This window comes from Zonotrichia albicollis, chromosome 33 (genome assembly GCF_047830755.1).
Source record: "Zonotrichia albicollis isolate bZonAlb1 chromosome 33, bZonAlb1.hap1, whole genome shotgun sequence".
Taxonomy (NCBI): Eukaryota; Metazoa; Chordata; class Aves; order Passeriformes; family Passerellidae; genus Zonotrichia; species Zonotrichia albicollis.
In genome coordinates this window covers 2,975,451-2,988,800 of record NC_133851.1, presented here as the reverse complement: position 1 = coordinate 2,988,800, position 13,350 = coordinate 2,975,451, and the positions used below count along the sequence as shown (strand labels likewise).

Here is a 13,350-nt window from a genome sequence, read left to right as displayed (position 1 = left end):
AGGACATTGAGGAACCCCTGAACCCCAAGTTTGCTCACCTGGAACTCCTGAACCCCAAGTTTGCTCACCTGGAGGCTCATGAGGACGTTGAGGAACCCCAAGTTTGCTCACCTGGAGCCCCTGAACCCCAAGTTTGCTCACCTGCAGGCTCATGAGGACGTTGAGGAACCCCTGAACCCCAGGTTTGCTCACCTGCAGGCTCATGAGGACATTGAGGAACCCCTGAACCCCAAGTTTGCTCACCTGCAGGCTCATGAGGACGTTGAGGAAGTCGTTCATGCCCGTCAGGTGCTCCACGTCCTGGAAGATGGCCACGAACAGCGTGGGGGTGATGGCGATGGAGCGCGTGAGCAGCACCCGCGCAAAGCGCGACCAGCGCAGGTTCAGGAACCCCTGCGGAGGAGTAAGGAGAGAGTAAGGTGTGAGTAAGGTGTGAGTAAGGTGTGAGTAAGGTGTGAGTAAGGTGAGAGTAAGGTGTGAGTAAGGTGAGAGTAAGGTGAGAGTAAGGTGAGAGTAAGGTGAGAGTAAGGTGAGAGCAGCACCCACGCAAAGCGCAACCAGCGCAGGTTCAGGAACCCCTGGGGGAGAGTAACCAGGGAGTAAGGTGCGAGTAAAGTGTGAGTAAGGTGTGAGTAAAGTGTGAACAAGGAGTGAGTAGGGTGTCAGTAAGGAGTGAGCAAGGTGTGAGTAAACTGTGAGCAAGGTGTGAGTAGTACAGGACCAGCACAGATTCAGGAACCCCTGGGGGAGAGTAAGGTGGGAGTAAGGTGTGAGCAAGGTGTGAGTGAGGAATGAGTAAGGTGTAAGTAGTGCAGGACCAGCGCAAGTTCAGGAACCCCTGGGGAGGAGTAAGGAGAGAGTAAGGTGTGAGTAAGGTGTAAGGTGTGAGCAGCACCCGTGCAAAGCGCGACTAGTGCAGGTTGAGGAACCCCTGCAGAGGAGTAACCAGGGAGTAAGGAGTGAGTAGGGTGTGAGTAGTGCAGGACCAGCGCAGGTTCAGGAACCCCTGGGGGAGAGTAACCATGGAGTAAAGTGTGAGTAAAGTGTGAACAAGGAATGAGTAGGGTGTCAGTAAGGAGTGAGCAAGGTGTGAGTAGTGCAGGACCAGCGCAGGTTGAGGAACCCCTGCAGAGGAGTAACCAGGGAGTAAGGAGTGAGTAGGGTGTGAGTAGTGCAGGACCAGCGCAGGGTCAGGAACCCCTGCAGAGGAGCAAGGAGGGAGTAAGGAGTGAGTAAGGAGGGAGGAGGAGCTGCGTTACCTCCTAAGGAGGGAGTAAGGAGTGACGAGCATGGCGTAAGGAAGGATGCCAGGGAGCAAGGAGTACAGACCCAGAGTAAGGAGGGAGTAAGGAGGGAGGAGGAGCTGTGTTACCTCCTAAGGAGGGAGTAGGGAGCATGGAGTAAGGAATAAGGACAACAGGAAGTAAGGAGCATGGAACCCAGAGTAAGGAGTGAGTAAGGACTATGGAGTACCGAATAAGGACAACAAGGAGCAAGGAGTAGGGAACCCAGAGTGAGGAGTGAGTACGGAGTAAGAAGCGAGGAGGAGCGAGTAAGGCAGGAGTAAAGAGCGAGTAGCGCGTTACCTCCATGACGAACTGGCCCGAGTAGGTGCCCGTCATGGTGGAGCTCTGCCCGGCCGCCAGGATGCCGATGGCCCAGATGTAGAGAGCGGCCGGGCCGAAGTAGCAGCCCAGGACCACGCCCTGCGGGGGGGGAGCTCTGTCAGCCCAGGAGGGGGCACTTACACCCAGGAGTAAAACCGGGAACCCCGGGGGGGGCACTTACACCCAGGAGTAAAACCGGGGAGCCCCAGGGGGGGCACTTACACCCAGGAGTAAAACCAGGGAACCCCAGAAGGGGCACTTACACCCAGGAGTAAAACCGGGAACCCCGGGGGGGACACTTACACCCAGGAGTAAAACTGGGGAACCCCGGGGGGGGCACTTACACCCAGGAGTAAAACCAGGGAACCCTGGGGGGGGCACTTACACCCAGGAGTAAAACCAGGGAACCCCTGTGTGGTTTATCACACCTGGGGGCTCCTCAGCCCCACCGTGCCCTTGGGGAGCCCGGTGAGGGTGCCAGGGCTCCGGTGCAGGAGCTGCAGGGGACACCAGGCAGGGACACTGGGACACCCTGGGAACACCAGACAGAGACATTGGGACACCCTGGGGACACCAGAATGGGACATTGGGGACACCCTGGGACACCAGACAGAGACACCAGGGACACCAGACAGGGTCACTGGGGATACCAGGGGACACCAGAATGGGACACCCTGGGGACACCAGACAGGGACGTTGGGGACACCAGAAGGGGACCTGGGGACACCCTGGGACACCAGGCAGGGTCACTGGGACACCAGACAGGGACACTGGGGACACCCTGGGGACATCAGACAGGGTAACTGGGACACCCTGGGGACACCAGGCAGGGACACTGGGGACATCCTGGGATACCAGACAGGGACATTTGGGACACCAGACAGGGACACTGGGACACCCTGGGGACACCAGAATGGGAGACACCCTGGGGACACCAGACAGGGACGTTGGGGACACCAGAAGGGGACACTGGGGACACCCTGGGGACACCAGACAGGGACACTGGGGACACCCTGGGGACATCAGACAGGGTAACTGGGGATACCTGGGGACACCAGGCAGGGACACTGGGACACTCTGGGGACACCAGGCAGGGTCACTGGGACACCAGACAGGGGCATTGGGGACACCCTGGGGACACCAGACAGGGACACTGTGCCCCACAAGGGACACCAGACACAGTCACTGGGACACCAGGGGACACCAGACAGAGACACTGGGGACACCCTGGGGACATCAGACAGGGTAACTGGGGACACCCTGGGACACCAGAATGGGACACTGGGACACCCTGGGGACACCAGGCAGGGACACTGGGGATACCAGGGGACACCAGACAGGGACATTGAGGACACCAGGGGATACCAGACAGGGTCACTGGGACACCAGACAGGGACACCCTGGGGACACCAGACAGGGTCACTGGGGATACCAGGGGACACCAGAATGGGACACCCTGGGGACACCAGACAGGGACGTTGGGGACACCAGACAGGGACACTGGGGACACCCTGGGGACACCAGAATGGGACATTGGGGACACCAGAATGGGACATTGGGGACATCCTGAGGACACCAGAATGGGACACCCTGGGGACACCAGACAGGGACATTGGGGACACCAAACAGGGACATTGGGGACACCCTGGGGACACCAGACAGGGACACTGTGCCCCACAAGGGACACCAGACACGGTCACTGGGACACCAGGGGACACCAGACAGAGACACTGGGGACACCCTGGGGACATCAGACCGGGTAACTGGGGATACCTGGGGATACCAGAATGGGACACCCTGGGGATACCAGACAGGGTCACTGGGGACACCCTGGGGATACCAGACAGGGTCACTGGACACCAGGCAGGGACACTGGGGACATCCTGGGGACACCAGAATGGGACACCCTGGGGACACCAGACAAGGTCACTGGGGACACCCTGGGGACACCAGAAGGGGACACTGGGGACACCCTGGGACACCAGGCAGGGTCACTGGGACACCAGACAGGGACACTGGGGACACCAGACAGGGTCACTGGGGACACCCTGGGGACACCAGACAGGGACATTGGGACACCAGACAGGGACATTGGGACACCAGACAGGGACACTGGGACACCCTGGGGACACCAGACAGGGACATTGGGACACCAGACAGGGTCACTGGGACACCAGACAGGGACACTGGGACACCCTGGGGACACCAGAATGGGACACCTTGGGGACACCAGACAGGGATGTTGGGGACACCAGAAGGGGACACTGGGGACACCCTGGGACACCAGGCAGGGTCACTGGGACACCAGACAGGGACATTGGGGACACCCTGGGGACACCAGACAGGGACACTGTGCCCCACAAGGGACACCAGACACGGTCACTGTGACACCAGTGGACACCAGGCAGGGACACTGGGGACACCCTGGGGACATCAGACAGGGTAACTGGGGATACCTGGGGACACCAGAATGGGACACTGGGGACACCCTGGGGACACCAGACAGGGACATTGGGGACACCCTGGGGACACCAGAATGGGAGACACCCTGGGGACACCAGACAGGGACGTTGGGGACACCAGAATGGGACACCCTGGGGACACCAGACAGGGACATTTGGGACACCAGACAGAGACACTGGGGACATCCTGGGGACACCAGACAAGGTCACTGGGGATACCAGGGGACACCAGAATGGGACACTGGGACACCCTGGGGACACCAGAAGGGGACACCCTGGGGACACCAGAAGGGACACTGGGGACACCCTGGGACATCAGGCAGGGTCACTGGGACACCAGACAGGGACATTGGGGACACCCTGGGGACACCAGACAGGGACACTGTGCCCCACAAGGGACACCAGACATGGTCACTGGGGACACCAAACAGGGACATTGGGGACACCCTGGGGACACCAGAATGGGACATTGGGGACACCAGAATGGGACATTGGGGACATCCTGGGGACACCAGACAAGGTCACTGGGGATACCAGGGGACACCAGGCAGGGTCACTGGGACACCAGACAGGGACATTGGGGACACCCTGGGGACACCAGACAGGGACGCTGTGCCCCACAAGGGACACCAGACACAGTCACTGGGACACCAGGGGACACCAGATAGAGACACTGGGGACACCCTGGGGACATCAGACAGGGGCATTGGGGACACCCTGGGGACATCAGACAGGGTAACGGGATACCTGGGGACACCAGAATGGGACACTGGGACACCCTGGGGATACCAGACAGGGACATTGGGGACATCCTGGGGACACCAGAAGGGGACACTGGGGACACCCTGGGACACCAGGCAGGGTCACTGGGACACCAGACAGGGACACTGGGGACACCCTGGGGACACCAGACAGGGACACTGTGCCCCACAAGGGACACCAGACACGGTCACTGGGACACCAGGGGACACCAGACAGAGACACTGGGGACACCCGGCAGGGACATTGGGGACATCCTGAGGACACCAGAATGGGACACCCTGGGACACCAGACAGGGACGTTGGGGACACCAGAAGGGGACACTGGGACATCCTGGAGACACCAGGCAGGGTCACTGGGACACCAGACAGAGACACTGGGGACACCCTGGGGACATCAGACAGGGTAACTGGGGATACCTGGGGACACCAGAATGGGACACTGGGACACCAGACAGGGACATTGGGGACACCCTGGGGACACCAGACAGGGACACTGTGCCCCACAAGGGACACCAGACATGGTCACCGGGGACACCCTGGGGACACCAGACAGAGACACCAGGGACACCAGACAGGGGCATTGGGGACACCCTGGGGACACCAGAATGGGACACTGTGCCCCACAAGGGACACCAGACACGGTCACTGGGACACCAGGGGACACCAGGCAGGGACACTGGGGACACCCTGGGGACATCAGACAGGGTAACTGGGGATACCTGGGGACACCAGAATGGGACATTGGGGACACCCTGGGGACACCAGGCAGGGTCACTGGGGACACCCTGGGACACCAGAATGGGACACCCTGGGGACAACAGACAGGGTCACTGTGCCCCACAGGGACACCAGCCAGGGCCCCAGGGCTGTCCCCAAGCTGTCCCCAGGGCCCCAGAGCTGTCCCCAGGGTCCCAGGGCTGTCCCCAGGCTGTCCCCAGGCTGTCCCCCAGGGCCCCAGAGCTGTCCCCAGGCTGTCCCCAGGGCCCCAGGGCTGTCCCCAAGCTGTCCCCAGGGCCCCAGAGCTGTCCCCAGGGTCCCAGGGCTGTCCCCAGGCTGTCCCCCAGGGCCCCAGAGCTGTCCCCAGGCTGTCCCCAGGGTCCCAGGGCTGTCCCCAGGGTCCCAGGGCTGTCCCCAAGCTGTCCTCAGGCTGTCCCCAGGCTGTCCCCAGGGACACTCACCCCTTTGTAGATGTCCACCTCCAGGGCGTCGGTGTTGTTGGGGAACAGCGAGGAGTGGGGGCTGCTGGAGTTGGCACAGACCTGGCTCTGAGGGGCACAGGGGGTGGCATGAGGGACAGGGCTGGCATGGAAACCCGGGAAACCTTCTGGGACCGCTGGGCCAGCAGCGATCTCAGCCCTGCCAAGGCCACCACTGACCATGTCCCCAAGTGCCACCTCCACACAGCTGTTAAACCCACGCCAATCCATGCCAGTCCATGCCAGTCTGTCCCAGTCCATTCCAGTCCACCCCAATCCATGCCAATCCATCCCAATCCATGCCAGTCTATCCCATAGCAGCTCCCAGTCCATCCCAGTCCGTCCCAGTCCGTCCCAGTCCCTCCCAGTCCATCCCAGTCCATGCCACTCCCTCCCAGTCCATCCCAGTCTATCCCAGTCCATCCCAGTCCCTCCCAGTCCATCCCAGTCCATCCCAGTCTATCCCAGTCCATGCCACTCCCTCCCAGTCCATGCCAGTCCATGCCAATCCATCCCAGTCCATGCCAATCAATCCCAATCCATGCCAGTCTATCCCATAGCAGCTCCCAGTCCATCCCAGTCCGTCCCAGTCTATCCCAGTCCATGCCAATCCATCCCAGTCCATGCCAGTCCCTCCCAGTCCATGCCAGTCCATGCCAATCCATCCCAGTCTGTCCCAGTCCATCTCAGCCCACTCCCAGTCCCTCCCAGTCCCTCCCAGTCCGTCCCAGTCCATCCCAATCCATGCCAATCCATCCCAGTCCATCCCAATTCATGCCAGTCCCTCCCAGTCTGTCCCAGTCCCTCCCAGTCCATGCCAGTCCATCCCAGTCCATGCCAATCCATGCCAGTCCATCCCAGTCCATGCCAGTCCCTCCCAGTCCGTCCCAGTCCCTCCCAGTGCCACCCACCACGTTGGCGTTGGTCTTGTCGAAGAAGGCCTCGGCGAAGACGGTGACCACGAAGATGTTGATGATGAAGGAGACGAAGAGCGCGATGCAGGACTCGATGAAGAAATACTTGTTGGCCTCCCTGACCTCCCTCTTGTCGGCGCGGTTCACCTGCCGGGACTGGGACAGGGACAGGGCGTGAGGAGGGGATGGGGACAGGACATGAGGAGGGGACAGGGACAGGGCGTGAGGAGGGGACAGGGACAGGGACAGGGAGAGGGACAGTGACATGAGGAGGGGACAGGGACGTGAGGAGGGGACAGGGACAGGGCGTGAGGGGACAGGGACAGGACATGAGGAGGGGACAGGGGACAGGGACAGGACATGAGGAGGGCACAGGGACAGGGACGTGAGGAGGGGACAGGGACATGAGGAGGGGACAGGGACATGAGGAGGGGACAGGGACATGAGGAGGGGACAGGGACAGGGCGTGAGGAGGGGACAGGGACAGGGCGTGAGGAGGGGACAGGGACAGGACGTGAGGAGGGGACAGGGACAGGGACAGGGACATGAGGAGGGGATGGGGACATGAGGAGGGGACAGGGACAGGAGGAGGGGACAGGGACAGGGACAGGGACGTGAGGAGGGGACAGGGACAGGGATGTGAGGAGGGGACAGGACATGAGGAGGAGACAGGGACAGGGACATAAGGAGGGCACAGGGACAGGAGGAGGGGACAGGGACAGGGACATGAGGAGGGGACAGACACATGAGGAGGGGACAGGGACAGGGATGTGAGGAGGGGACAGGGACAGGGATGTGAGGAGGGGACAGGGACAGGAGGAGGGGACAGGGACAGGGACAGTGACATGAGGAGGGCACAGGGACAGGGACATGAGGAGGGGACAGGGACAGGGACAGTGACATGAGGAGGGCACAGGGACAAGGACGTGAGGAGAGGACAGGGACAGGGACATGAGGAGGGGACAGGGACAGGGATGTGAGGAGGGGACAGGGACAGAGATGTGAGGAGGGGACAGGGACAGGGATGTGAGGAGGGGACAGGGACAGGGACAGGACATGAGGAGGGGACAGGGATGTGAGGAGGGGACAGGGACAGGGCGTGAGGAGGGGACAGGGACAGGGATGTGAGGAGGGGACAGGGACAGGGACAGTGACATGAGGAGGGGACAGGGACAGGAGGAGGGGACAGGGACAGGACATGAGGAGGGGACAGGGACATGAGGAGGGGACAGGGACAGGGACGTGAGGAGGGGACAGGGACATGAGGAGGGGACAGGGGACAGGGACAGGACATGAGGAGGGGACAGGGACATGAGGAGGGGACAGGGACAGGACATGAGGAGAGGACAGGGACGTGAGGAGGGGACAGGGACAGGGACATGAGGAGGGGACAGGGACAGGGATGTGAGGAGGGGACAGGGGACAGGAGGAGGGTACGGGGACAGGGACAGCGACGTGAGGAGGGGACAGGGACATGAGGAGGGGACAGGGACATGAGGAGGGGACAGGGACATGAAGAGGGGACAGGGACAGGGACGTGAGGAGCGGACAGGGGACAGGGACATGAGGAGGGGACAGGGACAGGGACATGAGGAGAGGACAGCGACGTGAGGAGGGGACAGGGACAGCGACAGGGACATGAAGGGACAGGGATAGTGACATGAGGAGGGGACAGGGATGTGAGGAGGGGACAGGGACAGGGACATGAGGAGGGGACAGGGACATGAGGAGGGCACAGGGACAGTGACACCCGGCTCTCCAGCCAGGTCTCACAAGCTCTTGGAGATCAAGGTAGCTCAGCTACCTCAGAAAGCACAAAATCAGCAGGATGGCTTCTGTGGTGGTGTTGGAAACAAAAAGGTTTTAATAAAAGGCAAAATAACAAAACTGTTTCTAGAGAAAAACTGAGTTTGGGCAAGATGGAAAAAAACCCAAACTCCACTGCTGTAAGGGTCTCCTCCAGCCAGGTCTCATAAGATTTTGGAGATTTATATCACACCCAAGACAGCTCAGCTACTTCAGATGGATAAAATCAGCAGTGGTGGTGTTGGAAACAAAAAATTTTAAATAAAAAGCAAAATAACAAAGCTCTTGATAGAGAAAAACTCAGTTAGGGCAAGACGGAGAAGAACCCCACTCCACTGATATAGGGGTCTCTTCAAGCCAGGTCTCATAAGATTTTGGAGATTTATATCACATTTGAGAGAGCTTAACTACCTAAGAAGGCATAAAATCAGCAGGATGGCTTCTGTGGTGGTGTTGGAAACAAAAAGGTTTTAATAAAAGGCAAAATAACAAAATTCTGCATAGAGAAAAACTGTGTTAGAGCAAGAGGGGAAATAACCCAACTCCACTGCTGTAAGGGTCTCCTCGAGCCAGGTCTCACAAGGTCTTGGAGATTTATTTCACACCCAAGACAGCTCAGCCACCTTAGAAGGCAGGGTTGGTTTGTATCTTTTTTATTTTTGTTTGTTTGTGGGTTCTTTTAATTTTGTTTTTGTTTTTGTTCTTTTAGCATGGTTTAATAGATCGTTTTCTTTGAATATAATCTATATCATAAAATAATACATCAACCTTCTGAAACATGGCGTCAAGATTCTCGTCTCTTCCCTCCTCCTGGGACTCCTGTGAGCACCAGCACACCTGAGAGCCCCTTAATTTCAAATTATAACAATTCAGAGGGAAGGGGTTACATTTTCCATTTCAGGGCAGGATCCTGCCTTCCTCAGCCCACACCTGACTTTGCAAACCAAGACAATCTGTTATTCCTGCTCTCATGTTTTTGCCTTGAGACCTCCTTAATTTCAAATTATAACAATTCAGAGGGAGGGGGTTTGCATTTCCCATTTCAGAGGGGGCTCCTGCTTTCTTTAGCACACACCTCTTTTCAAACCAAGACAATCTGTTCTTCCTGCTCCCACATTTTTAATACAAAATTTATAGCAATTTGGATGAGGGGAGGGTTTACATTTTCCATTTCAGGGCAGGCTCCTGCTTTCCTCAGCCCAAACCTGACTTTTCAAACCAATACAAACTCTCATTCCTGCTCCAATATTTTTGCCTGAGAGAACTTAATTTAAAATTTACAGTAATTCAGAGGGAAGGGGTTTTTATTTTCCATTTCAGGGGTGGCTCCTGCCTTCCTCAGCCCAAACCTGGCTTTTCACACCAAGACAATCTGTTATTCCTGCTCCCATATTTTTAATATAAAATTTATAGCAATTTGGATGAGGGGGGGTTTACATTCTCCATTTCAGGGGAGGCTCCTGCCTTCTTTAGCACACACCTGGCTTTCCAAACCAAGACAATCTGTTATTTCCTGCTCCCATATTTTTAAAATAAAATTTATAGCAATTTGGATGAGGGGAGGGTTTGCATTTTCCTTTTCAGAGGTGGCTCCTGCTTTCCGCAGCCCAAACCTGGCTTTCCAAACCAATACAAACTCTCATTCCTGCTCCCACATTTTTGCCTGAGAGCCCCTTAATTTCAAATTTACAACAATTTATAGGGAAGAGGCTCCCATTTCCCATTTCAGGGCAAGCTCCTCCCCTCTTTAGCAGACACTTGGCTTTCCAAACCAAGACAATCTGTTATTCCTGCTCCCACATTTTTAATATAAAATTTATAGCAATTTGGATGAGGGGAGGGTTTACATTCTCCGTTTCAGGGGTGGTTCCTGCTTTCCTCAACACACACCTGGCTTTTCACACCAAGGCAAACTGTTATTCCTGCTCCCATATTTTTAATATAAATTTATAGCAATTCAGATGAGGGGGGGTTTACATTCTCCATTTCAGAGGGGGCTCCTGCCTTCTTTAGCACACACCTCTTTCCAAACCAATACAAACTCTCATTCCTGCTCCAATATTTTTGCCTGAGAGCTCTTAATTTAAAATTTATAGTTATTCAGAGGGAAGGGGTTTGTATTTTCCATTTCAGGGGAGGCTCCTGCTTTCCTTAGCACACACCTGGCTTTGCAAACCAAGACAAACTGTTCTTCCTGTTCTCATATTTTTGCCTTGAGACCTCCTTAATTTCAAATTATAACAATTCAGAGGGAGGGGGTTTGCATTTTCCATTTCAGAGGGGGCTCCTGCCTTCCTTAGCACACACCTGACTTTCCAAACCAATACAAACTGTTCTTCCTGTTCTCATATTTTTGCCTTGAGACCTCCTTCATTTCAGATTTATAATAACTCAGAGGGAAGGGATTTCCATTTCCCATTTCAGAGGGGGCTCCTGCTTTCTTTAGCACACACCTCTTTCCAAACCAAGACAATCTGTTCTTCCTGCTCCCACATTTTTAATACAAAATTTATAGCAATTTGGATGAGGGGAGGGTTTACATTCTCCATTTCAGGGGCGGCTCCTGCCTTCCTTAGCACACACCTGGCTTTTCACACACCAAGACAAACTGTTATTCCTGCTCCCACATTTTTGCCTGAGACCCCCTTAATTTCAAATTTACAACAATTTATAGGGAGGAGGCTCCCATTTCCCATTTCAGGGCAAGCTCCTCCCCTCTTTAGCAGACACTTGGCTTTCAAAACCAAGACAAACTGTTCTTCCTGTTCCCACATTTTTGCCTGAGACCCCCTTAATTTCAAATTTACAACCATTTATAGGGAGAGGGTTTACATTTCCCATTTCAGGGGTGGGTCCTGCCCTCCTGAGCACACACCTGACTTTCCAAACCAAGACAATCTGTTATTCCTTCTCCCACACTTTTAATATAAAATTTATAGCAATTTGGATGAGGGGAAGGTTTGCATTTTCCATTTCAGGGATGGCTCCTGCCTTCCTCAGCCCAAACCTGAGAGGGGGTACCTCATATCCAAACCAATACAAACTCTCATTCCTGCTCCCACATTTTTGCCTGAGACCCCCTTAATTTCAAATTTACAACCATTTATAGGGAGAGGATTTCCATTTCCCATTTCAGGGCAAGCTCCTCCCCTCTTTAGCAGACACTTGGCTTTCCAAACCAATACAAACTCTTATTCCTGCTCCCACATTTTTGCCTGAGAGCTCTTAATTTAAATTTTAATTTAAAATTTATAGTAATTCAGAGGGAAGGGGTTTTTATTTTCCATTTCAGGGGAGGCTCCTGCCTTCCTTAGCACATACCTGGCTTTCCAAACCAATACAAACTGTTCTTCCTGTTCCCATATTTTTGCCTTGAGACCTCCTTCATTTCAGATTTATAATAATTCAGAGGGAAGGGATTTCCATTTCCCATTTCAGGGGTGGGTCCTGCTTTCTTTAGCACACACCTCTTTCCAAACCAAGACAATCTGTTCTTCCTGCTCCCACATTTTTAATACAAAATTTATAGCAATTCTGATGAGGGGAGGGTTTACATTCTGCATTTCAGGGATGGCTCCTGCCTTCCTCAGCCCAAACCTGGCTTTCCAAACCAATACAAACTCTCATTCCTGCTCCCACATTTTTGCCTGAGAGAACTTAATTTAAAATTTACAGTAATTCAGAAGGAAGGGGTTTGTATTTTCCATTTCAGGGGAGGCTCCTGCCTTCCTCAGCCCAAACCTGGCTTTTCACACCAAGACAATCTGTTATTCCTGCTCCCACATTTTTGCCTGAGAGCCCCTTAATTTCAAATTTACAACAATTCAGAGGGAGAAGGTTTACATTTCCCATTTCAGGGGTGGGTCCTGCCCTCCTGAGCACACACCTGTCTTTCCAAACCAAGACAAACTGTTCTTCCTGCTCCCATATTTTTGCCTTGAGATCTCCTTCATTTCAGATTTATAATAATTCAGAGGGAAGGGATTTCCATTTCCCATTTCAGAGGGGGCTCCTGCTTCCTTTAGCACACACCTCTTTTCAAACCAAGACAATCTGTTATTCCTGCTCCCACACTTTTAATATAAAATTTATAGCAATTCTGATGAGGGGTGGCTCCTGCCTTCCTCAGCACACACCTGGCTTTCCAAACCAATACAAACTGTTCTTCCTGTTCCCATATTTTTGCCTTGAGACCCCCTTAATTTCAAATTTACAACCATTTATAGGGAGGAGGCTTCCATTTCCCATTTCAGGGCAAGCTCCTCTCCTCTTTAGCAGACACCTGGCTTTCCAAACCAAGACAAACTGTTATTCCTGCTCCCACATTTTTAATATAAAATTTATAGCAATTTGGATGAGGGGAGGGTTTACATTCTCCATTTTAGGGATGGCTCCTGCCTTCTTTAGCACACACCTCTTTCCAAACCAAGACAAACTCTCATTCCTGCTCCAATTTTTTTGCCTGAGAGCTCTTAATTTAAAATTTACAGTAATTCAGAGGGAAGGGGTTTGTATTTTCCATTTCAGGGGTGGCTCCTGCCTTCCTCAGCCCAAACCTGGCTTTTCACACCAAGACAAACTGCTCTTCCTGCTCCCATATTTT

The 13,350-nt window shown here is 54.8% G+C and overlaps 1 protein-coding gene across 4 annotated transcripts in view; it reads right to left on the bottom strand.

Moving 5' to 3' along the window:
- Positions 1–13,350, bottom strand: part of SLC11A2 (solute carrier family 11 member 2) — a 72,279-nt gene that overhangs the window by 16,268 nt on the left and 42,661 nt on the right. For all 4 annotated transcript variants that reach the window (XR_012577577.1, XM_074530985.1, XM_074530986.1 and 1 more), the window contains 4 exons: positions 6,939–7,097; positions 6,010–6,096; positions 1,587–1,706; positions 244–393 (listed from right to left, as the gene is read on the bottom strand). Coding sequence is in view for 3 of the 4 variants with exons in the window: in XM_074530985.1 (XP_074387086.1) it covers positions 244–393; positions 1,587–1,706; positions 6,010–6,096; positions 6,939–7,097 (516 nt within the window). In the remaining variant the exon portion in view is untranslated. The remainder of the gene's footprint in view (positions 1–243; positions 394–1,586; positions 1,707–6,009; positions 6,097–6,938; positions 7,098–13,350) is intronic.